This window comes from Lytechinus variegatus, chromosome 1 (assembly GCF_018143015.1).
Source record: "Lytechinus variegatus isolate NC3 chromosome 1, Lvar_3.0, whole genome shotgun sequence".
Classification (NCBI taxonomy): domain Eukaryota; kingdom Metazoa; phylum Echinodermata; class Echinoidea; order Temnopleuroida; family Toxopneustidae; genus Lytechinus; species Lytechinus variegatus.
In genome coordinates, this window is record NC_054740.1 from 50705400 (window position 1) to 50730180 (window position 24781).

The following is a 24781-nucleotide window of genomic DNA, read 5'->3' on the forward strand; positions in this document are numbered from 1 at the left end:
ATTGATTTAGAGACACATCATTCCTTTTACTTTTACGTCTCTAAAGTAATTTCATGTAGTATTTATTCAATTACTCTGTAACATGTGATTGTATATATTTGTACATACTTTGTAAATATAATTGAAATGATTTTGAATATGTTATGTTCTGTATGATAATATCCCCAATACCCGAATTAGGGTGACATGGGTAAATAAATCATTGTCATTGTCATTGTCATCATTGTCATTGTCATTGTCATTGTCATTGTCATTGTCATTGTCATTGTCATGAAAAACGCGCTTGATGTATTTTCCCCAATATAAATATATTATGACGTAGATGGATCAGAGCTGTAGCAAGAATTTCGGGTTTGAGCCAGATGATGAATGTAATTTCTGATGGCGAATCCACATATACTATATAATATAACAGATATTGCCTGGTCTATCGTTTTAATAAATAACATTTCAACTCCCCTCCGAAGATATATTTTCCCCTCTGGATAATATTTTCCCTTGGGAAAAATATAAATCCGTCGGGGAGAGGAAATGTTATATTCAAACTCTAGGTAGGCAATATCTGTATAATATTACATGGCTACTTATGAAAATAGGATTAGTTATGAGCAAACAACCAATAGACGGAACTTGTTTAAGAGAGTCTTTAGAGGGGTGTTTTTACCATGACAATCATAAAGACACGAAGTCAACTGAAGGGCATGATGGAATCTAATAAAGAAATTGTACCTTATCAACTTCATTGACTACTTACATAGTATCCTTCAACTAAGTCATTTTTGTATGATTTGCTCTAAATAAAAACACTGATTCAGAGAAAAGGGGTATTTTCAGAGTTTTAACAAATTGTATCATTTCATGATAATGGGTTTTTTTCTTCAGAAAGTACTTATTTTAATTGATGCATGTGCTTTAAACAAGTAAATATACATTACTGCATATGATTTAGAGAGACTCATTTTAAGACATAGATTTCGATAGAATTTTGACATGAGGCTTATTATAAGCCTTGTGGACTTTTCAACAAAAGGAAACAACCCTGTTCTAAAAAAACATCCTTAGAGGATAAATAATTTAGCAATGCCATGATCTTTATAAAATCACACTTTATAAAATATTAAAAAAATAACCTTGTACTAAAGTGTGCAATACATTTCATATTTCGGACACCCCAAGTAAAAGCTACGAAGGGCAATTTGATTTGTAATCACATATCAGTAGAATAGTTTAGTTTGACAATGTCTATGATTACCATGGGGATAGAAAATACATCATCCGGATTGGCAGATTATAGAGTGTGAAATACCTACGAAATTGTGGCAGTAGCGAACGTAGGCCTCCAGTAGGCCTATTATAAAACGAGACGCGAGGACATCAAGTTGGTTTCGAATCTATAGCCTGGCAGATGAGTAACCATCGTTCCATCAGGAAGCCTCCGAACTTTTGACCATAATCTACAGCCATCAGGATATTGCATATTAACTTAGATCAGTCCAAGGGTCGATGCCATGGCGGTTGTAGTAGTGTTCATGACAGGGATAGGAATCAGTTCACAGCTTCCAGGAACGGCATGCTGCAGGAACCCCATCAAACCTGAACTAAGCATCATGGTGGCAGGGAGGGTCACCACCCAGGCGAAGAAGATCCCTGAGAACAAAGGCCAATCAACAGCCTTTCGCGTCCTCAGCCAGCCAACACCACAGACAGAACCAACCTGGCAATGGGTAGTTGAGATAGGGATTCCGAGGTTCGATGCTAGTAGTACCGTGGAAGCTGACCCGAGCTCGACACAGAAGCCACTGAAAGGAGAAAGGGTTGATTGATGTTTCTTGAATTCCAGGCGTTGGAAATACAGTACATTTTATTCTATTCAGTCTCTCCTAACAACAAACTTTTATTTTTTTAAACAATACTCGTTCCACACACTTTTCATTTCTTTAGGACAGTCACCCCTCATACATACACACCCTCATGCACCAAGCGCACCCTCAAACACACCAAATTACTCACACACACCACACATACATCAGTTCCTCTCAATCTCACACTCCCTCCCAAACTGTTTTAGAAACATATTGTACAATCAGAAAGACAAAATAAGAAAACATATGTCGAGACCTTTGTCCAACAATTTCAGTGACAATTTTTCCCATGATATACAAAGTTACTTTTCAAATATTTGCAATATTATATATGTTCATGACGTAGTTGTGTTTTGAAAACAGGGAATTATACACTTGGCATATAACAACCTGTAATCAACTTACTTTGACGGGGTCATTGGAGTGAGGTCTTCACCGATTGTCTTGATGACGCGACGGCCGAATAGGAATAGACCGAGTGAGATGCCTGCACCTCCGTAAAGAAGAATCCATACAGGGGTTATTGTCTCCTGGTCCACGGAACCGGTGGTAAAAATGGTCCAGATGCTGATCAGGGGTCCGATGGCGTTACTGAAGAATAAAAAAGCAATAGAAAACCAGGAATGCAGTCTCTTCTTTGCTAAGCAATAAAGGAGGAGTGAAAATACGCTGATTTGTGCAGGATTGAAAATAATGAAAGTGCGAGAAATTTGAATGTTTCAAATAGTTTAACAGCATTATGATTTGTCTGAAAGAGCATGATACGCCAGCAATTCCTTAGATATCAAAATGTAATCACAAATGTTTGATGAAAAACGAATCATAGTGAATAGTGGGGATATGCTAAAAAACAACTATAAAACTATCAAAATTCTGCAGGCCTTTACCTATTAATCCTCTGATGCATCAAAGAAGCTTCGAACTATTGTTCAGCCTAAGTTTGCACAACTAATTTTGTGGATGGTTATCGAGATATTCCCAGAATGGCAGTTCTATTCAGGGATAGTTATTGTCTGGGGTATACTTTTCAACTGCTCGTGGCATACCTGACATCGTTGCCTCCATGTGAGAAAGCGGCGAAGCAGGCTGATACAACCTGCAGCGGGGAGCAAATGGCGCGAACTTCAATCGAATCTTTGACTGATTCCCACTCTTTAGAGCCCTTCTTAACGAGCCATTTATCGGAACTATCCTCATCTTCAGAGTTGATGTCCATCTCAACTGTTTCCGATGTCTTGTAAGCAGGATTAGCTGTAAAACACGCAATGATGAAACACAAAATGAAAGTCTCATCGTTGATGAGAGTGACAATAATGATGAATAGAAATATGATGTTGAATAACAGTATTGATGATAACAAGGATTACAATATCTTTGACGCAAACGATAAATACACCAGTAATGATTGGTTTAATGGTATTTATTCCTACCATGATGTATACTTCTTATTTCAATTTGGTCAGAGCAAGAACTTTGGGAGGATAAGAATGGCGAACGTATGACTGCGAGTGGCGCAATTAACGTCCAGATGATATCGGGAGGGTTGGCATCACTATCAAAGTTTCTCTGATATAGTTTTCTGAGATCACTACCTAGACAAGGACTGCGACCAATGCTACCTCTTCTACTAGAACTACTACTACAAATTAAAACAATTATCCAAAGCTTACAAACTTGAATTTATAAGCAACACAAATTTCAATGGAAGTAAATATTCCTTCTTTGTCATCGAACAAAGCAAGAATTCGAGATGATTTATCAAAGGTTTGATAATGTATACTTCTAAATATTGTGTAATCGGATGATAGTATAGGCCTATGCCTTACCCATTCCATTGGTGAATTCAGCAGACAAGCCGTTTGCTATCGGATGTTCTGGGACCAAAATGGCGTCAGGGTCGTCAGGATTTTTCTTTTCTAACGAGGTGGCGTCACCATCACAGTTTCCATTTGGCAAACCTTGTATTTGGTAAGAAAGGACGTCATTTCTATTAGTACAGTAACTTTATCATTATTCTTAGTATTACGATTATTATTATCGTCATCAACATTAATATCAACATTAATATCATTATCGAAGGAAACTATGAAGGAAACGATGATGATGGTGATCAATATTACTATTATAATTATATAATCATCATCACTATTACTATTTTCTTTTATTATCATTACTAATGTGATTTTTAGATATTAATTATCAGTATCATTATCATCAGACCTTTTTTCAATTATCATTAGCAATCAAGATATTACTTGTTATCAATAAATTGATTTGGTTGTTCATAGTCTATACCACTGATAATACTACCATTAGTGCATCCAATAATATCCATATCCTTGATTAATCATTGCACAATTTTCAATAGTTTCGATTTTGTTCCTCAGTGATACCAGGTACTCATAATATTAATCAAAATGAGAAAACAGCTTCACCTTCTTTTAATTCAGTCTCTTGTTCTTGATCATTCTGGGACTGACCTTCCTCAGCTAATTCTAGTTTCTCCTGTTCCTTCATTTCTGAAATGAAATCGGATACAGTAATCGCATTTCGCTCATTTTATGAAAGTGTGAATGGAACATATAATTTTATTTGAGGTTAAAATTAATTGAAAGAATACTAATATAACCATTTTCAAAGATTACAAGCCTTTATTTTGGAGTAAGATGTGGGATGGCCTCTAGGATTCTCGCATGCGCGCACACTCATTTCACTCCCTGTGGAGCATTCCTGCACGAGTTTCAAGACTCAATTGCTAAGCATACTACATAGGCTTTCGCATCTTACCGGATACCCATTTTTTTAATGGGTATCCGGTTGAGTGATATTTAATACCTAGGTGGAGAGTGGCAAAGTGTGGATTGACGCCTTGCAAAATAGGCCATATTGGGATTTGAACACAAGACCCTCTGATCACAAGGAAAGAGTAAACACGACGCTTCCAAGATTGAATTTGTAATGACGTTTCCATGAACTTACTTGTAACTCTATTTTTAATCCAGGGTATGATAAAGAAGTAACCAAATCCAGCAATAACCAATCCGCCTCCAATTGAGATCACCATAACGATCCATAACTCATCGAATCCGAACACTGGAATGACAAAAAAATAGAATACATTTGCTACTCAGTGGGAGGAATAGATTCGGAACGATTTTAGGGAACGTGATTAAAGAAAAAGAAGTATATTAGCGCAGTAGAGAGCGAATTTCTAGATTTTTTTTGAAAGAGGTTGCCCTCCTTTAAAGCAAGTTACCCAGATATTAAATTGGATGAGAAGAAGCACGAAGTGGTATAAGTAGAAGCAGCTATATTTGTGCTGCTGCTGTTGTAGAAGAAAAAAAAGAAGAGAAGGAAGAATTAACAAGAAAAAACGGCAATATTTTGGCAAATTCTTACCAAACCAAAGAAAGTATTGTCACATAATAATACGTTTTAGTTTCAAGGCATTTTTTTAAAAAAAGGGGGGCTCATGGCCAAGTGGTATAAGTAGAAGCAGCTATATTTGTGCTGCTGCTGTTGTAGAAGAAAAAAAATAAGAGAAGGAAGAATTAACAAGAAAAAACGGCAATATTTTGGCAAATTCTTACCAAACCAAAGAAAGTATTCTGTCACATAATAATACGTTTTAGTTTCAAGGCATTTTTTTTAAAAAGGGGGCTCATGGCCAACATATTATGTGACCTCAATTGGACAAGCGAGCTTATATAGTTTTATTTATTCTGAATCTCCTTTGTATATCGTTCTTTTATTGGTATCAATCATCTGTTCAATACTTGAAAAATGATACTAGGCCGACCGTCCCTTGCCCCCTGTGGGATTACCTGGTAAATCGGTTCCATAAACTTACATAGTGATGATCCGTAGAATATGGAAAAGAAGTTGACAAAGATGAGAATAAAGTACCAGACTGGAACAGTGTAAATACCCCAGTCCAAAGGATTGTCCTGCAAAAAAATCAAATATTGATTACACAATCAATCAAAATATTCCAACCACTTAGGCAAAACGTATGCTCATGACATTCTATCATCATTACTGTTTTTTCTTCTTCTCAATTCTTTATCCATAAATGTGCCGGAAAAACCTAGGCACGTGGAGGAGGGGTATTTACAAAAAACAGCCAAAAAATTGCGATTTTATAATGGACTAGGAAACATTTTAGGCTTGTCGAATTTTCAAGGAGGTGGATGTCGATCCACTCTTCCTTCATGGCCTTCTGTTATCTATCAATGAGACAAAATTTTCCGACAAGAGACACCCCCCCCCCCACGCCGCTTACACGGTCTTGCTTTATTTCACCCCATTGTGGTAACTGCTAATAATTCGTACTTTTATGTGTTTTCGTATACAGAGAGTGATTGTTTTGATTAATCATATTTCAAAGAACTTTGGATTTTTAATATGATATCTTACCCTTTTCAAGACGGTGACATAGAGAAGGCCATAGATACAAGACGAAATGATACCAGAGAGAACGGGCGAGAGAAACCAGGAGATAACTGCAAGATAATTCACAAAGAAGCACAACCTTCAATTATTACTCGCTGCTAAGAGCTTTGGGGCGTTCCGTCGATCAAAAGAATTTGTTGCCGCCCTAAATTGCTGGAATTAACTTAACATCGACCAATTGGTGTCAGGAAATTCTGCTCATCCATTACTACAGCTGATCAGTAATTACCAACAGTTTAATAAATCGAATTGATTTTGGGAAAGACTTACCTCATCATTAAATTCTTGTCAGGATTACTTAATCTTAATCAAACATGATCGCATGTTTATTAATTATTGATCAGTGAGAAACAACACATGTTGGGCAATTTCTATTTTCCCAAAACTTCTAGTGACAAACACACTTTAGGCAATAAGCATGATGTGAATTGAATTGAATTGAATTGATGTGTATATAACCCAACGTTGACTAAGGATCGATTGGTTAAAACTTCGACCAACTATCTTTACTTTAATCATGCTAATCAAAGGACTAGGCTATCACTTCCATTCTCCCCTTTCCTTTCATTTTTGGAAATGAAACAAAAGTGAAAATGAAACTCCTTAGAAGTGCATGCCTACTTAAATGATAATGGCCGAATAAAATCATCATTTCAAATATCATCCCAAATAATCAACATGATCATGATTATTAGGATTGTTCAAGAATGTAAATGTCCTAAATATTGTGTAAGGACGTACTTGAGAATTATCTTCATAGCAAAGTCTCTGGGTCAACATCATTGACTGAAGCATGTCAATAACACAAAACATTTGTTTTCTTGATGGGGTTTAATCATACCAGTGACTCTATTCTGAACTTATTTGTTCATGCAAATGTGAACGTCACACAGTCCGACTCTACCACGCTATCGATACTTGATAGTGGAAAATAGTGCATGTCAGCAATTTGAAAGACTATTATCGGTGTGGTAATCTTCTGTTGGTGAGACTGGATTGCTTATTTGCTTGTATCAAAACGCTCTTCAGCTTTTTTTTACAAGACCGGCATCACGTCTTTTTGTATCACGTGCAATTATTGGTAGGCCTGAACTTACCAATTAGCCTTAATATGGTTATACCATGTAAGTTCGTCTACCTTACACATCTTTCCCACCCCTCCATGCCCTAAAATGATTGAGGGTCGCTCATGTTATCAAACATACCCAAACTACCATACCACAAAATATGATATTATTTCCCATCTGTATTGATGTAAATGACAAATGTCTAGATTTTATATTAGACTTGCTTTGATGAAATTTATCACCTTAAAGAATATTGAGAATAATGTTTACTTAGTAAGCCTTATTTTCATTTATCAAATTCAATGAAATCTTCATATATATTTATTTGAATAGTGATATCGAGAAGAATTCTATATCCATAAAGGACAAGTCCTTCCCAACACAAAGTTTATTTGAATAAGTAGAGAAAAAAAACCCAACAAAACAAGCATAACACTGAAAATTTCAAACAATAACAAACAAAAGAAATAGTGAGTGACGGACATCATCAACTGTCTCACTTGCATGTCATATATCACTGTTTTGTGAAAAAATCAGCGAAAGCTTTGAATGTCAAAACTTTCTTGTTTTACATCCGATTTCGATGAAATATTCAGCATTATGCTAGTTTGATTTGTCTCTCTTTAAACAAGTAAACATTTCCGGGGTGGACTTGACCTTTAAGCAATGGAAAAAAGTACACGCATAAAATATGAATATTTGCATGGAATTTCTCTTTGCAAGCTACGTGTCATGACTACCACAGAACATAAAATGGAAATCGCAAGATTTTTCACATAGGTTTCAAGCCCTTTTTAATGCTTTTACCCCCCCCCCCCCATCAAAAAAAGTTTTAAAATGATAATGCCACCCTTGACCTTTTCCTTTCAACCATAGTCCATAGTCCTTTTTTTGGGGGGGGCTTGTCATGTTAAACAATTAAGTTGTATTTCTTACATCATGCCATTTTGAAAATCCATATAGCTATTGATCCCGCGGATTTGAAGAAAAAAAATAGTTCAAGCACAATGCAGATGCTTTTTATCAGTCTGATTAAACAAAACTTTGTTGGGTATTGACCTACTATAGACTCGCTTCGGAAGATTAATTACTGATTAACAGCAAGTAAACTAATGGGTTGATGGGTACTCAAGTCAACTGATAAAGATAAAAACGATGATTTTAACTTGCATGACAATCACATGCAAGTCAGATGGAGGTCATATCACGATATCTTGAACCACTGAATATCAGAAAAGACTGCGTTTGTCACGTAGGCCAATGTTAAGTATTATGTCCTCATTGATATGATGCGTGGAAGTTGAGATATTCCTAAATCCAAAATATTATTCATATTTTCACGCATTATTTTGAGAGCAAAGTGCTGTAAAAATGAATTATAGCAAAACGTTGTATGAAGTTTTGTTTCAATCTTCCATTTTTCAGACCTTAGCTTACATTTTGACATCTTTTTAATGCATTTGTGCGTGTGTATGGGAGTGAGTGTGTGTGTGATGGTGGGTGTGGAAGGGGTGTGTGCCAGAGGATGGCGGTAAGTTAATTAGAGAACAACGCTTTGTGGAATGCTCATGGTTTTTGGCAAAATTGTCACAAGTTGCTGAAGAAGACACAAAAAGCAAGTAGGCATACTCTGTGTAGGTCGTGTCAAAGGATTATTTTAAAAGTTTTCCTGGAATTTACGTCTGACTTTATGCACTTTTTGGGGGTATTTCATAAAAGAGAAGTTTTCACTAAAGACAATCTTGTTGTTAAAATAAAAATAGCAGAAAGGATATTCAAAAATATTGGTGAAGGTTTGAAGAAAAGCCATTTAATATCAAGAAAGCTAAAATGGATTTATGACCTCATTATCGAGACGCTGCGCCATATTTTATATAATATGAAATGCAAAAAAAAATATATTTTCAATAGTTCCTGATTACTTATTTTGGTTTTCTTTTTCAGAAACGGATGTGAAATTACGATAAGTAGGAGAGCTTCTCCCACATGACGTCACAATCAAATGATTAATATTCTAAAATCTTTTTTTACACGTCGGCAATACTTTTTTTTATTATTTTTCTAATATATTTTTACGAATAACTTTTGTCAGGGTAAGATTTCCCTTTCGTGATGAAATTTACATTTCAATTCATATGAATTAATTTCATGAAAAATGTAAATAAAATTTTATTTTGAAATGAGTAAATACTAATTTGCAGGGAAATTAAGCAGAAAGACTTAACAAAATAAGCTCACACAACAGCCTCAAGATGCAGACATACGCTGCTCGCACCTAGGAAGTTTATAATGATTTTAAGCCATATGGCATAAGTCACAAGTAACTTACGTAAAATATTTACGAGTAGAATATTTATGAATAGAAAGGCAAAAACAAATTAGTGTCTTACCAATGACGACAACGACATTCCAGTTGACCCCAACTCCTCCGAAGACTACCATATGGAAGCCCAAAGAAGCGCCAACAATGCTGTGTGTCGCCGAAACGGGAACACTGAAAATGGTGGCAGTAAAGAGCCATATACAGGAGCCTGTCGTTGGAAGTAAATGTAGATGATATTATGATTATTTTATTTATTTATTTTATTTCATTTCCAGGTGCACATACTCATAACAATAGTCGAATTCATTACATTGAAAATACTCATCATACAACCCCAATACACAATATATCAAATAAAAAAAAACACTAAAAAAAAGAGGAAAAAACACCAGCTAATGCCTGGGGATTATCAAAAGAAATCAAGTTTCTGTTAAAAGACTCTCCTCATTAGCTGGTGCTAAAAAAGAACACTTACATTAAAATACAGTTCAACAAATAACAAATAAAAATGACATTTGAAGACATAATTGGGCTAATGCAGGTTTAGAAGGGAAAAGAAAGAAAGAAAGAAAAGGAGAGGAAGAAAAGGAGAAAACAAGAAGGAAAGAAAAAAAGCAAAAGCGGGATAAAAGTGAAAAAGGAGAAATGGTGAAAGCAAGGTAAGAAGGCAGAATTACTGATATGCATTTTTTTTTTATTGATGGCTAGAATGAGGGAATGCAATGTTTGAATTAAAAAAAAATGTTTAAAATGCCTTTTCGATTGGTGGCATGCTACATAGGAGCTCTCGAAGAGCATTGAGAATTAAGTTAATATTTGGTTTCAGGCACAGGTCTCTCTCAGTCCTAGGAATTGTTTCCCAGAAGCGGGCAAAACTGTGAAAGCAAGTATATTTTAGAGCATTGCATCGGGCAAATTCATGAGTAAAAAATAATGTATCTAGTTTCCTTTTCCTTGGGCTAGGTAGTATATGTTGTGGCATATTATACAAACAAAATAGGCATTTAATCATAAAAGAAGTTGACAAGTAAATCAATCTATTGTATAACGGTGAGATGTTCAAAATTGTCAGACGTTCTGTGTATGTCAGATTTTTTGCATCATTGTATGAAAAACAAAAACGAGTAAAACGTATTTGGACAGCTTCAAGGGCATTGGTGTGATTCTTTTGATGAGGGAGCCAAATAGTCCAGGATAGAAGAGGCATAACCTTGTTTTTTTTATATATACAATATTTTTTTATGGTTTCTTGTCAATTCGAGGGTGCTGATTACGAATCTGAATGATGCCACTCGTGTAACCTTGAGCATTTTCCGCAAATTGGCAAAATCCAATATGGCCGCCAAAATATGCAAATTACCCATGAAAATCATAAAATTGTCCGCACATTGGCTGTGAAATGCGTGAAATTGTGTGGCAGGAGTGAAATACAATCTTAAAAAATAATTTTTGACAAAAAAATATTTTCCTGATATTCAAAATGGCCGCCATAGGCCATTGTATACACTATCATGTACAATATGAATAGGGAAAACTAATTTTCACAAAAATGAGCACTAAACTGAAAAAAATCGCGATGTATGAACGAAGTAATATATGCAAATCACCATTACTAACGAGATATAGCATTTGTAATGTCATATATGGGAAAATTGCAGTATTTTGATATCTAAAATAGCCGCCACTGGCCCAAACAGTATTGCGTACAATGGCAATGGGGGCCAAAAAATTCTCAAGAGTGATCACTAAAATGCTTATTATGAAGATTAAACAGTTGGAATACTGACTATAAACATAATTATTTACGGAATATTATTACTGATATGCCATGTATGTGGTGAATGTTGTATTCTGATATTCAAAATGGCTGCCAAATACCCTAAAAGTATTATACAGAAATGAGAAATGGGAGAAAAGAAATCACAAGAGTGAGCGCTAAAATGCATATATATGTGATAAATTAATTGGATACTGTCTAAAAACTCATTTTCTCACGAAATATATCATTCAGGTTTTAAGTTTGTGTTAAATATTGTATTTCGACTTTCAAAATGGCCGCCATCGACATTAACCGTATTATGTACAATGCAAAGTGGGAAACCAATATTCACAGGAGTGAGCACCATAAATGCACGTAATAGTGATCTATGAGTAAAATATTGTCTGAAAGCATAATTTCTATTAAGATATATCATTTATTCTGCCAGTTAGGTGATAAATACGGTTATTTTTAAGTTAAAATGGCCGCTACAGTCCCTTACGGTATTATACACAATATGAATGGGAACAAATCATTTGAACAGAATTTGGCTTTGCTTGGTCAAATAGTGATGTATGAGTGGAACGTTGTCTGAAAACATTATTTATAATATCATATCTTATGTATTTAGGTGATAAATACTGTATTTCAACATTCAAAATGGCTGCCATATGCCCTTTTTGTGAACATGATTTGTCTCCACCCAAAATGTATATTATACGATAAGTGCCTATGGTGGCCATTTTCAATTTAAAAATGCAACATTTATCACCTTAATTACACAACATTATGATATATCTAGTTAGAAACCATGGTTTTAGACAATTATTCACCTTTAAATCACAATTCACAATTATATGCAATATTTAGAGTCGAGCAAACCAAATTTTGTCAAAATTATATGTCCCATGTTACAATGTACACAATACTTTTAGGACCCATGGCAGCCATTTTGGATTTCAAAGTACACCATTTATTACCTCCACCATGTCCACGACCCATATGTGATGTATTTAGTTAGAAATAATGTTTAAGACAATATCTTTACCCATACATCACAGTTATATGCATTTTATGATTCTCACTCTTGTGAAAATTGGGTTCCCTGTTCGCATGTTACATAATTTAGTTAGGGCTTGTAGAGGTTATTTTGAATGTATCACTTATATGAAAGAAGAAATGCGATGACTAAAAAAATGTTTTCAAACAACGTTTTACTCATACAACAGGATTATATGGATGTCATAGTCAAGCAAATCCAAATTCGTACAAAATTATATGTCCCAATTCACATTGTAGATAATACTGTTAGGGCCTATAGGGGCCATTTTGAATTTCATAATACAGTATTTATCTCATGCATGACAAAAGAAATGATATGTCTTGCTATAAAACATGTTGTCAGACAATATTTTACTCATAGATCACAATTACATGCATTTTATGTTTCTTACTCGTGTGAAAATTAGTTTCTCTATTTGCATTGTACATGATGAAGATAGGGGCTATGGCGGCCATTTTGAATTTCAAAATACAGCATTTACCACATAAATGGCATAATTACAACTATGTTTTTAGTCAGTATTCCACTCGTTTATCTTAATAATATGCATTTTAATGCTCAATCTTCTCATTTTTTGGCCCCGGCCATTGCCATTGTACATAATACTCTTTGGGCCAGTGGCGGCTATTTTAGATATCGAAATACAGCAATGTTCCCATATTTGACATAACAAGTAATATATCTCATTAGTAATGATGATTTGCATATATTACTTCGTTCATACATCGCGATTTTTGCAATTTAGTGCTCATTTTTGTGAAAATTAGTTTTCCCTATTCATATTGTACATGATAGTGTATACAATGGCCTATGGCGGCCATTTTGAATATCAGGAAGATAAATATTTTGTTAAAAATTATTTTTTAAGATTGTATTTCACTCCTGCCACACAATTTCATGCATTTCAAAGCCAATGTGCGGACAATTTTATGAATTTCATGAGTAATTTGCATATTTTGGCGGCCATATTGGATTTTGCCAATTTGCGGAAAATGCTCAAGGTTACACGAGTGGCATCATTCAGATTCGTAATCAGCACCCTTGAATTGACAAAAAACCATCAAAAAATATTGTATATAGAAAAAAACAAGGTTTGGTCAATTTTCTATGGGGCCTATCCTGGACTAAAACTGGGATACCGTACTCTATGATTGGCCGACATAGAGCACAGAATAGACGCTTGAGTACGTTTTGGTTTCTGGAGTTAACTATTTTATAGGAATCTGTGATCGTAACAAGCCTCTGTGATTCTACATGCGGAAGAAAAAACTGGACGTTCATCGTGAATATTTAAAGTTAATTACTTCTGTTTAATAAAGACATTGGGAAACGTTTATTTCACTTTAAAACAAACTGAGTTGCAAGGTCTCATTTCTTACCTGCGTGTTGCAAACACGATGCCATGAAAGGTTTGCGCCGTAATTCATTAATAAGTGCTTAAAAAATGCAAAATAAAGTGGCTAGACACACCATCTCACTTTTATGTAACAAACCATGTCACAGTTAGACTTCCCATGAGATAGATTAGATGATTTTTCAGTCACAGATATCTTGAGAGTGACTGCACGAACTTGGTTGACTTTTTATTTTGGGGTGTGGTCTTTTTTCATGCACATAAACAAATACATCATATATCAAAGTTTGCGATTAACAAAAAGACCAATGCAATGTTACCTATGAATTCAGAGGAACTTTCGAGATATAATCTTCACAAGCAATCTTTTTCATTTATTGGTGGTCACATGGATCTGTATATCGATAAGTGTCATTCGTATTTTAGAAGAAAACGTCATAATCAAGGGGAAATTCACCATGCCCTTCCCAATAAAATATGTGGGTTTTCCTCTTTCTTTCTACCTCAGTGTGGTTAAATTCTTATAGACCAATAGATATTAGATTCCGGGGCTAGATTCTGTAAATGTCTATCAGGCCCAATGATTAGGCTAGGGGTAGTTTAGTGAGCGACAGCAGCGATAGTGCTTTCACCATCTTTTCCTTGAATCTGCGAGATATTCTTTATCATGATCGACTAGCTCTGGACATTCTTACCTGCCAAAGCACATAGATTTCCAACTAGGAGAAGCTCGTCTCTTCCATTGTAGAGTAGAGGGTCAAATATTCCCTTTCGAATTGTATCCGACACCCTGTAGCCAAGCAGTATGGCGCCGGCGGTTTCAAAGATGGCCGCCACCACGCACGCCTGGTAGAGCGTCAGTACCTTGGCGCCGACAGAGGTACCGAAGGAATTGGCGACGTCGTTGGCACCGAGACCCATGGCGAGCACGAATGAGATGATGAAACCGATTATGACAATCCATAATACCGTTGGATCCCCAGCGTAATAGTTAGCCATGATGTTTGAAGTGATTTATCTGTGTAATTAATAAGACCAAGTTATAGTCGTGGTGACGGTGTTGTTTTAATGTTCCATCTCCTTATAAAAAAACCATATCGATCTTTACTTTCATACCATACAAAATGACTTCATCTTCGGTAAGGAACTCCAGAAGTAGTGGACTTCTTCAATCAAAATTCAGAATTTATATGATTGACAAGAAACGGTTAGAAGGCTGGAAAATAAAGTGTTTTGAGGGCTTCTCTAAAAGGAGCATAACTTTATTAAAACCAAGTAAATTTAATCACATGGCGTCAATCCCGTTTGCATTTTTCGTTTGGGATACCAAACCACCGCAACTTGCTTAAGCCACCATGCATAGTTAATATACTAGCTAGTGAGAATTTTTTTTATGTTGTTAGTTCTAACCATATTTTATCATTAGAAAGATGTATAATTGATCATTCACTCAAAAAACACTGAGGAAAATTTTACCCGATATTGGGTAGAAAGAGTAGATGCATGTTTGCCATGTTTGCTGGGTAATTTTTTACACCATATTAACATGATTAAGAAGATTCAAAGCAACATTGCGTAAAAATTTACAATATATTCGGTATCTTTTTACCCAACCAGCATCCAGGTTCCCATTTTACCCAATATCGGGTAAACCTTTTTTTCTTGGGAGGGGGTGTTATTCAAAATTTCTTGTTTTTCTTGCATCAACAATTGCTGTGGTAGATGTGTTATATTTTATCATGAAAATGAGTAAAATACATTAAATCTCTCATTGTATGGCCAATTTTGCGCTATCATTGATATAATGCTCTGATTTCTCTGTTTTCTTTCAACTAACTCAATCCAAGGTTTTCTCCTTAAATAAGATTTTAATTTTGACTACATCTTTTCTATAGGTCGCGGTTAACTATGGAAGCTTAAAAGTGCCACCGACATGTTGAGATAATTATATCGGGATGTCGACATCTTGATAGCAAAGGATAAGATGACGAGATCCCAGATCTCATCATGTCGACATCTTTAAGAAGAGATGATGAGATGACAAGATCCTGGATCTCATCATGTCAACATCTTTAAGAAGAGATGATGAGATGACAGGATCCCGGATCTCATCGTGTTGACATCTTTTAGAAGAGATGATGAGATGACAAGATCCCGGATCTCATCATGTCAACATCTTTTGGAAGAGATGATGAGATGACAAGATCCCGGATCTCATCATGTTGACATCTTTTAGAAGAGATGTTGAGATGACAAGATCCCGGATCTCATCATGTCAACATCTTTTGGAAGAGATGATGAGATGACAAGATCCCGGATCTCATCATGTTGACATCTTTTAGAAGAGATGTTGAGATGACAAGATCCCGGGATCTCGTCATGTCGTCATCTTTTAGTAGAGATGATGAGATGACAAGATCTCGGATCTCGTCATGTCGACATCTTTTAGAAGAAATGGTCAGATGACAAGATCTTCGATCCATGATCATGTCATCTAATCATCTCTTCTACAAGATGTCGACATGACGAGATCCGAGATCTTGTCATCTCATCATCTCTACTAAAAGATGACGACATGACGAGATCCCGGGATCTTGTCATCTCAACATCTCTTCTTAAAGATGTAGACATGACGAGATCCAAGATCTTGTCATCTCATCATCTCTTCTAAAAGATGTTGACATGATGAGTTCCGGGATCTTGTCATTTCATCATCTCTTCTAAAAGATGTTGACATGATGAGATCCGGGATCTTGTCATCTCATCATCTCTTCTAAAAGATGTTGACATGATGAGATCCGGGATCTTGTCATCTCATCATCTCTTCTACAAGATGTTGACATGATGAGATCCGGGATCTTGTCATCTCATCATCTCTTCTACAAGATGTCAACATGATGAGATCCGGGATCTTGTCATCTCATCATCTCTTCTACAAGATGTTGACATGATGAGATCCGGGATCTTGTCATCTCATCATCTCTTCTACAAGATGTCAACATGATGAGATCCGGAATCTTGTCATCTCATCATCTCTTCTACAAGATGTCAACATGATGAGATCCGGGATCTTGTCATCTCATCATCTCTTCTACAAGATGTCAACATGATGAGATAATTATCTCAACATCTCGGTGGCACTTTTAAGCTTCCAAAGGTCGCGGTTAACATATTATACATATTAATGTAAAAATTGAATCAATGTGATACACTTATGAAATCTTTGGTTAAAAAACTACCCCTTTGAAAATTATTCATCACTATTTTTTCAATGGAAATAGCAGAAATACTCAAAGTACCATTAATGTTGCTCTTTACATTGGGAAAGGTCAAAGGTCACTTGGTCACGACCTTTGAATATTTGAAGGACAAGTCTATCCCCAAGTTGATTTTAATAGAAAGAGAAAAATCCAGCAAGCATGCCACTGCAAAATTCATTAAAATCAGATGTTAAATCAGAAAGTTATGGCATTTTTCAATTTCGCTTAATTTTGCAATACAGATATATTCACATCCTAGTCGGTATGCAAATGAGGGGAATGATGACACCACTCATCCACTAATTTTTTTGCATTATCATGAAACTTTTTTTTGACGAAATACTATTTTGTTTTTGTTTATCTGCTTATATTCCTTGCATTGTATATTTTGTTTTGTATCATTTCGTACTTCTTGTTTTGAAAAAAATGCTGGCAATTGCCAATGACGTTCTATAATAAATTTAATTCAATTCAATTCATGAAATATTCAAATTTTCTCCCTGTTAAACTGTGAAACAAAGTTTTATTCCTCCCTGAACATGCTGAACATGTGGTATTAAAATTTAAATATTTTAGAATTGAAACAGTAAACAAAAAAAACCATCGTCGACTTGCTCATTTATATGTAAGGGAGTTATACATATAACCATTTGTGAAAAAATAGGCAAAAACATAAAACTTTTGATTTGTAACTTTCTTATTGTACCTTTAATGCATTTTTAAACGCGTATATCGCCTAGCGCTATAGCCATGCATGGTAGCTGTGAGGTCTGCCGTGGCCTTGGCAAGGCCTTGCGCGGGGCCACTCTTCAGATCCATCCTATTCCACTAGCGATACACGTAGATCAGGCCCTCGTCTCACAAAGAATTATGATTAATCTGATGTCATATTTTTCTGTAGGAAATTTTGAATATATCTTTTCAAACAAATAGAATCATAATGTAAAGAGAACAGTGAAAGTAGGTATATATACATCATAATATCTGGAAAATATTTTAAAGAAACATGTATTTTAGATGTTGATGTTGCTGGCTTTCCATAGTTTTGGTTGGTGGATCAATCGCAATTCTTTGTAAGATGGGCGCACAGCTTTCCAGTTAAATCTAGGAGGAGAATGCAAGAGAGATATAAGCTCTGTATAGCACTATAAATTCGAATTTGACAATATAGACGATAGGCTTATGCACACAATAAGAAAAGAAAATGCAACTCTACGCCTTTTATATGCAAGACTATATCCTTGAGCACCATGATCTACATTTGCACATTTTTAGGCTGGTCGCATTTAAAACAAATTGAAAAAGAAATTGTTATCAGTGCAACGAATGGACAATCAGTTGAAGTCTTCTACAAAGATCTTGAAAGATCAGAGTGCATTGCTTGGACTTGAACCTTGACCAATCCAGAGTCCAATGCCATAGGACTTAGCTATATACGGGCTCTCATGCTTCAAGACTTTAAAATATTAATGATGAAATGTGGCGACCTTGTCGAACGAAGACCTAAAAAGCGTTTCATCAGCTTTTGTCAGACATGATGTCAGAAGGTAAGTCTTAGGACTAATTTCATACATTAGAATAGATTTCACCAGTTTATTAAAAGAACAATATTAATGCAACGTAGTGTATTCAATTTAAAGTTGAAAGCCAAATTCTATTTTTTGCAAGTATTGGATCAAATGATATATATGGTCCTCATGATGTATGTTTCACTTAAACAAAATTGGAATGGTATAATTTAAGGGAGAAAAGAACATAGAGTTATAAATGAATAAAGATGTCACAGGAAGCAAAATGCACAATTTGAAGATTTCAGTGAATATAAGATAGGAATTAATTCATCAGAGCATCTGTAAATCTGTTTTCAACTAAAAATGAAAAAATAGCAGCAATAAAAGAATAAAGAATAAAAACAAATAAAGGAGCAACATAAGATATAAAATCATTTACCTTGAACAATAAAATCTGATAGGAATGAATGTGATATTTGGAGTGACGTTTCAGCAAAGAAAGTTGCCTCAATGTAAGCAGAACCCAAGACACCTGAATTTGTCAATATCATCTGCAGAAATGTCAAAATTTGGAGACACCTACTATATAAAAATACTTATCAACATTAAGTTCTTGTAGCGATTGTCAACTCTAAGAATAATCTTACTTGTGATGTAATCAGTTTCAAACAGGCATTCCATTTCGAGGCCATGGGTAAAAGGGTATTTTTTCTTGTTCATGTAAAGGGTCCTTCCAGTATACTAGCTGAATAATCATTAAGATTATACTGCCGTTCTCCCCCGTCTATCTTTTGGAACAGCCCATGTGTAATTAGTGATAGGGAGTTTAACCTCTTTTAGCGCACAATTCGAGATATGCGTTTCGTATTTTGGTTCACATGCATGGTTAGAATTTAAACAGACTTCAGATAGATTTATTTGCACCAGCCTCTGATCGACTGTATTGTTTTAAGACGTTAATGAGACTGACAATCACTAAACAGCTTTGCCAAAGTCTAATTTCCTTATCATCATGTGAACAAAACATATCCCCACGTGAAAAATAAGTAAGGTCCCTCGTAAAACCATCTCACACAACGGCGCGCCGCGGCGCTCTCAGCATGATACAGTCACACAACTGAAACCGATTTCAAACCCAACCTATGGTCTGACATTGAAAAGTGTATTTAACATTGTTTGGTCTAGTGTCGGTCTCGTTGGTGTGACGTAACCATTGAGCACAATGAACTGTCAAAGACTAATTGACGATCCAAGGTACAATAATTATCTCAAAATAGCGGCTCTTGAAATGCGATGTAGTTGACATCCAAGAAAGTAGCATACAGCATACCTGTTAGTAATAATCTACAAATAAATCACTTCAAAGTGATCTTTATCGCTTTTAGACAACTTTGTCGAATACTTAGAGGAACACTTTGAGATGTCAATCAAAACGTTTCATAACAAGTCAAGTTTTTCATGTTTACAGCGGCAAACCACCGCAGTCAAAATGAAGTTTAAACATTTATAATTAATATGAGATCATAAATTTAAATTAATGTTTTATTATCATATGGATATCCTATGAATGTACGCCTTATACCCTCGAATCGATATATACGCCAATCACACTCTTAATTGATAAGTGCAGAAGGGCTTTTTATTTTATCAGACCAGATAAATCTATAATTCATTTATTCATAATTAACTATTTATACTTACGTATTCATTTGTTAATATGTTTGGTCATTTATTGTGGTATCATTTATCGAAATGTTTTTTAAGGCCAAAGGGCTGTGTATAGCATGCATTCTTTGAGTCACCGTACAGTAAAAACAATGTTTAAAACTTGATACAACGCTTTTTACTATACGAACCTTACAGTAGTAGCTTAAACAATTTGAATAGGTTTTTGAAATATTAAACAAGAAAGTTTAATTTTGATATGGTCACGGCCGGTGATAACAATGTAACACTGGTCTGCGATATGTGAGTGTGTGTTGTGCGTGTCAGTGAGGGTGTGTATACATATATAGGTATACTGTTCATAAACTCATAAAATGAAATTGAATTGAATTAAAATGAGGAGCGACAACTTTTCTAAATGTTGCATTTACCACTTAAAATTGTTCAACCCAACACTTAAAATGTTGGGTTTTGTTTTACGTAAGGTTGGATATTTGGACATTTGGAAAAGGTTGTCTCTTTCTTAACCTTTTAAATGATGATTTGATATTTCATTTTTCAGAGTGTATGAGAAATCACATTTATGCCAGCTTTTGGTTTTGGCAGCTATTTCTTTAAAAAAGCGTTGTGAAATAGATTAGACCAGAGAACAATGGTAGACGTATCTTTAATTCAAAAGGGGTGTTAGCACTAGGGAACCTAGCTTGATTAACAATTAAAGCTACGTCTAGTATTGTTCTCTACTCCCATTTATTTCACTATATTTTCGGGGGTTTTGTAATAATCATATAAGGAGAATGCTATAACTATCAAACCTGACAATTCACTGTCTTCTAATGATATGTTTTAATGAAATATGAATGCAAACTACATCTATATAAATATATTGTGAAATAAACGATATATATATAATTTATTATCTATTTTTCTATTCAATAATTTCTAAGATTGATTCACTCATTTGATCATTTGATCATTCGTTCATTTGTTGAATCATTTATTGTCACTCCACAGTTAACTCGTAGTTCATTTAATCTCAAAATTTCAATTTGGTAATATAGATTGAATTGCTTATTCGTATTCCATGGGACTAATTTTAGGCTTTGCCATTTATAGACGGTGGGAGGTAATCAAACTTAATTTGGGAAACCTCTTGAAATCAACAAACAAGTTTAATCCCCTGTGCATCTGTCTAGTTTCCTAGTTTCATTAATTTTTTTCAGATTTTAAGTGATATATCAAAGGTTTAAAAATTACTGGGGTAACCCTTCCCCTCCCCCCAAATATATATATATATTTGTAAAGAAATTGATGAAGAGAATAATGGTATAGGCGTAGCTTAAATGAAGGTTCCCAAGAGCTATCTACCCTTTGGAAAAATTGGTGATGCCTAAAAAATGTCTCGAATCGAACCCAGGCCCCCATTTTTGAACGCCGGTGCCTTAACCACTAGACCACAGAGACGGGTTAGTGGTAAGGGCGAGCCCAATCCGATTGACAGTCAGATAGACAAATTTTCGACACTATACCAATTATAATTTCCTTTGTCGGGTGAAGGTGGGCTTAGAACAATGACAAACCGATTCGATTCCCGGCAGAGACATTTTTCGGCATCACCAATTTTTCCAAATGGTATAGATAGCTCTGGGGAACCTTGATTTAAGCTACGCCTACCATTGCTCTCTTCATTCATTTCTTTACAATATTTAAATAAAAAAAGAGTTGCCAAAAGCTGTTGTACATGTATAACTTTACACACACACACACACACACACACATATAAATATATATATACACACACACATATATATTCACTGCAAAAACTCGGGTGTTGATTTAACACCAGCCCGGAATCTATTTATGTCCACACCAGAGAAGTATTGAAGCAACACCAGTTTGGAATCAAATCGATGCTGTTTTAATACTGATTTACGTTGTATAAACACCTATCTGGTATTAGATCAAAACCCACCTGGTGTTGTTCAGCACTTCTCTGGTGTGGACATACATGTATATAGATTCCGGGCTGGTGTTAAATCAACACCGGAGTTTTTGCATTGTGTGTGTGTCGGCTTGGAGTCAGTGAAATAGAATAAACTCAAAATTTGAGATCAAGAATAAATGGAGAGGGCAGTGGCAAGATTAATAACAGTCTTCATCAAACTTTCGGGCACATGCCCTTCATCAGGATCCAAACCAATATAATATTAATATTGATCTCGCTACGACCCTCTCCATATACTCTTGATCTCAAATATATGAAGGAGATCTGTACACGTACACCACCAAGATTGATCACACTTACATATTATACAGGTATATATTCATTATATATCACAAAAAATAATTTCAGATGCTAGAAGTTTACATCAAAATATCCCATTATTTTTTGGACGAAATGTTACTACTCTATTGAAAAATCCATCAATTTTCATCGAAATTTACAAATTTATGACAAAGAAATTATACGGTGAAACTGAAAAGGATCGAATAAATTGTTTTATGCTACCACTCGCTGTAGTCTTCTTTTAAATCTTCATGATAATTGTGATTTATGTTGGCTTATAAAATGTGCATTAGTAATCATGCAATAAATGCAATATTTCAAGAGTTTTCAAGTCTTTAATATGTGCAGTGTTTTTAAGTTTATGTATTCAGGGAAGTATTGGTGTTTGTGAATTGAAAGAAAATATTTTAAATCAATAACGATGATTACAAACATAATGTTTGTATGTGTACATTTTCTCGGAGAAATCTTTTTCTTTCAATGTAGATTCAGTAAACATATTCATGGTCGTATCTCATTCTTTCTGAACTTAATGAAATCAAAATTTGAAAATACCATTTAAAAAATAATGTATTATAACGCTTAAACAGCTTAAATAAATGCTTAAATGGAGAGCAGTTGGATTGATTTTTTGTATAGTAATTCTCAATTATTGTGAGTTTTGTTGTTGGATTCAAGTGCGTCAATATAGTTTTTTTTTAATTGTTTAATTTCTTAATCTATATGATAACGATTTGAAACTAATTTCACCTTTTGATGCGTGCACGGGTGGCAATTATAGGACGGGTAGCTTTTCTCATGTTTATGAAGAAAACGACCTAATCGAGACGTCATTTTCGTCAATTTGATAAAAAGGGCCATTTGGCCTCTCTCGTGGATTTTTAAAAAATCTCTCTTCTTTCATTATTGTTCTTGTCCTTTTTTACTTGAAAATCAAAGAGAGAGCTATTGCCACATTGAGGCAACGCAGTGTAACACATTGTGTTCACAGTGTGTTTATATTGTAGACTATGAGAAGATGTGATTCACACTGTTCAAATGCTTAATAGTGTGAATATATTTTCACCTCGACACTGTGACTGTTAACTGTGTGTTAACATGGTCGACTATGTTAATAATTATGCGATTCACACTGGTAATAGGTTCAAATATGACAGTGATAAGGTGATTTGACACTGTGTGTCACATTGTGAACACACTGTGAACACACTGTGCAATGTACTCGTGGAACGAACTGTGGAATGCACTGTGGAATGCCCTCGTGGCCCTCGTGATCTCCCCCGTAGGGGTCCCTGTGTCAGATATTCCACTAAATTAAGAAAAAGCAATGATTGTTCAGTTCAGCCAAGGAAGTTCCTTGGTTCAGCTCAACTCAGTCTAAGTCTACTTCAATAACAAAATCATATAAAGCAGCAAAAAACAATCAAGGTGTAATCTGATAATGAAAATTGGAGACTAAAATGAAAGTTAAAAACTTGTTAAATATAGTCCATAAAACATTCAAAATATCCACATTGCTGTACATATTACATTACAATACGCACACACACGCACATATACACAACTACAACCTCAAACACATGATATATAAGTACTTAAATAAATAATAAAAAAGAGTTAAAGGTCAAGTCCACCCCAGAAAAATGTTGATTTGAATCAATAAAGAAAAATCAGACAAGCACAATGCTGAAAGTTTCATCAAAATCGGATGTAAAATAAGAAAGTTATGACATTTCAAAGTTTTGCTTATTTCCAACAAAATAGTTATATGAACGAGCCAGTTACATCCAAATGAGAAAGTCGATGATGTCACTCACTCACTATTTCTTTTGTTTTTTATTGCTTGAATTATACATTATTTCAATTTTTACGAATTTGACGATTAGGACCTCCTTGCCTGAAGCACAAAATGTTAAAATAATGGTATTCCATGTGTTCAGGGAGGAATGAAACTTCATTCCACATGACAATGACGATAAAATGAAAATATTTCATATTTCGTATAATAAATTACAAAAGAAATAGTGAGTGAGTGATGTCATCAATTCTCTCATTTGGATGTAACTGGCTCGTTCATGTAACTATTTTGTTGAAAATAAGCGAAACTTTAAAATGCCATAACTTTCTTATTTTACATCCGATTTTGATGAAATTTTCAGTGTTATGCTTGTTGAATTT

General features: G+C 34.8%; 1 protein-coding gene across 3 annotated transcripts; it reads right to left on the bottom strand.

The window, feature by feature from the left end:
• Positions 1-381: 381 nt before the first annotated feature.
• On the bottom strand, positions 382-19260 carry LOC121415873 (sodium-dependent phosphate transporter 2-like). Of its 3 annotated transcripts, XR_005970067.1 has the most exons (12): positions 19091-19260; positions 14576-14898; positions 9772-9912; positions 6279-6364; positions 5713-5809; positions 4842-4955; positions 4298-4381; positions 3689-3820; positions 2909-3113; positions 2268-2453; positions 577-1799; positions 382-422 (listed from the first exon to the last, which is right to left on the bottom strand). XR_005970067.1 is itself a non-coding variant. In XM_041609251.1 (11 exons), the coding sequence occupies exons 2-11, from the start codon at positions 14877-14879 to the stop codon at positions 1484-1486; spliced, it is 1665 nt and encodes a 554-aa protein (XP_041465185.1). In that variant the 5' UTR covers positions 14880-14898; positions 19091-19260; the 3' UTR covers positions 503-1483. The 3 variants fall into 3 exon arrangements, 2 of the variants coding, with proteins under 2 accessions (XP_041465185.1, XP_041465197.1); XM_041609251.1 differs by lacking the exon at positions 382-422 and having other exon boundaries at positions 503-1799; XM_041609263.1 differs by lacking the exons at positions 382-422; positions 19091-19260 and adding an exon at positions 17847-18018 and having other exon boundaries at positions 503-1799.
• Positions 19261-24781: the final 5521 nt, after the last annotated feature.

What these genes read in the sequence shown, in the direction of transcription:
- LOC121415873 (XM_041609251.1), bottom strand. Translation starts at nt 14,879, where the DNA reads ATGGCTAACTATTACGCTGGGGATCCAACGGTATTATGGATTGTCATA. An exon ending in GAATGTCGTTGTCGTCATTG is followed by an intron (nt 6,365 to 9,771) that starts GTAAGACACTAA and finishes ATTATCTTGCAG; the next exon opens with TTATCTCCTGGTTTCTCTCG. An exon ending in TGAATTCACCAATGGAATGG is followed by an intron (nt 3,114 to 3,688) that starts GTAAGGCATAGG and finishes CGTGTTTTACAG; the next exon opens with CTAATCCTGCTTACAAGACA.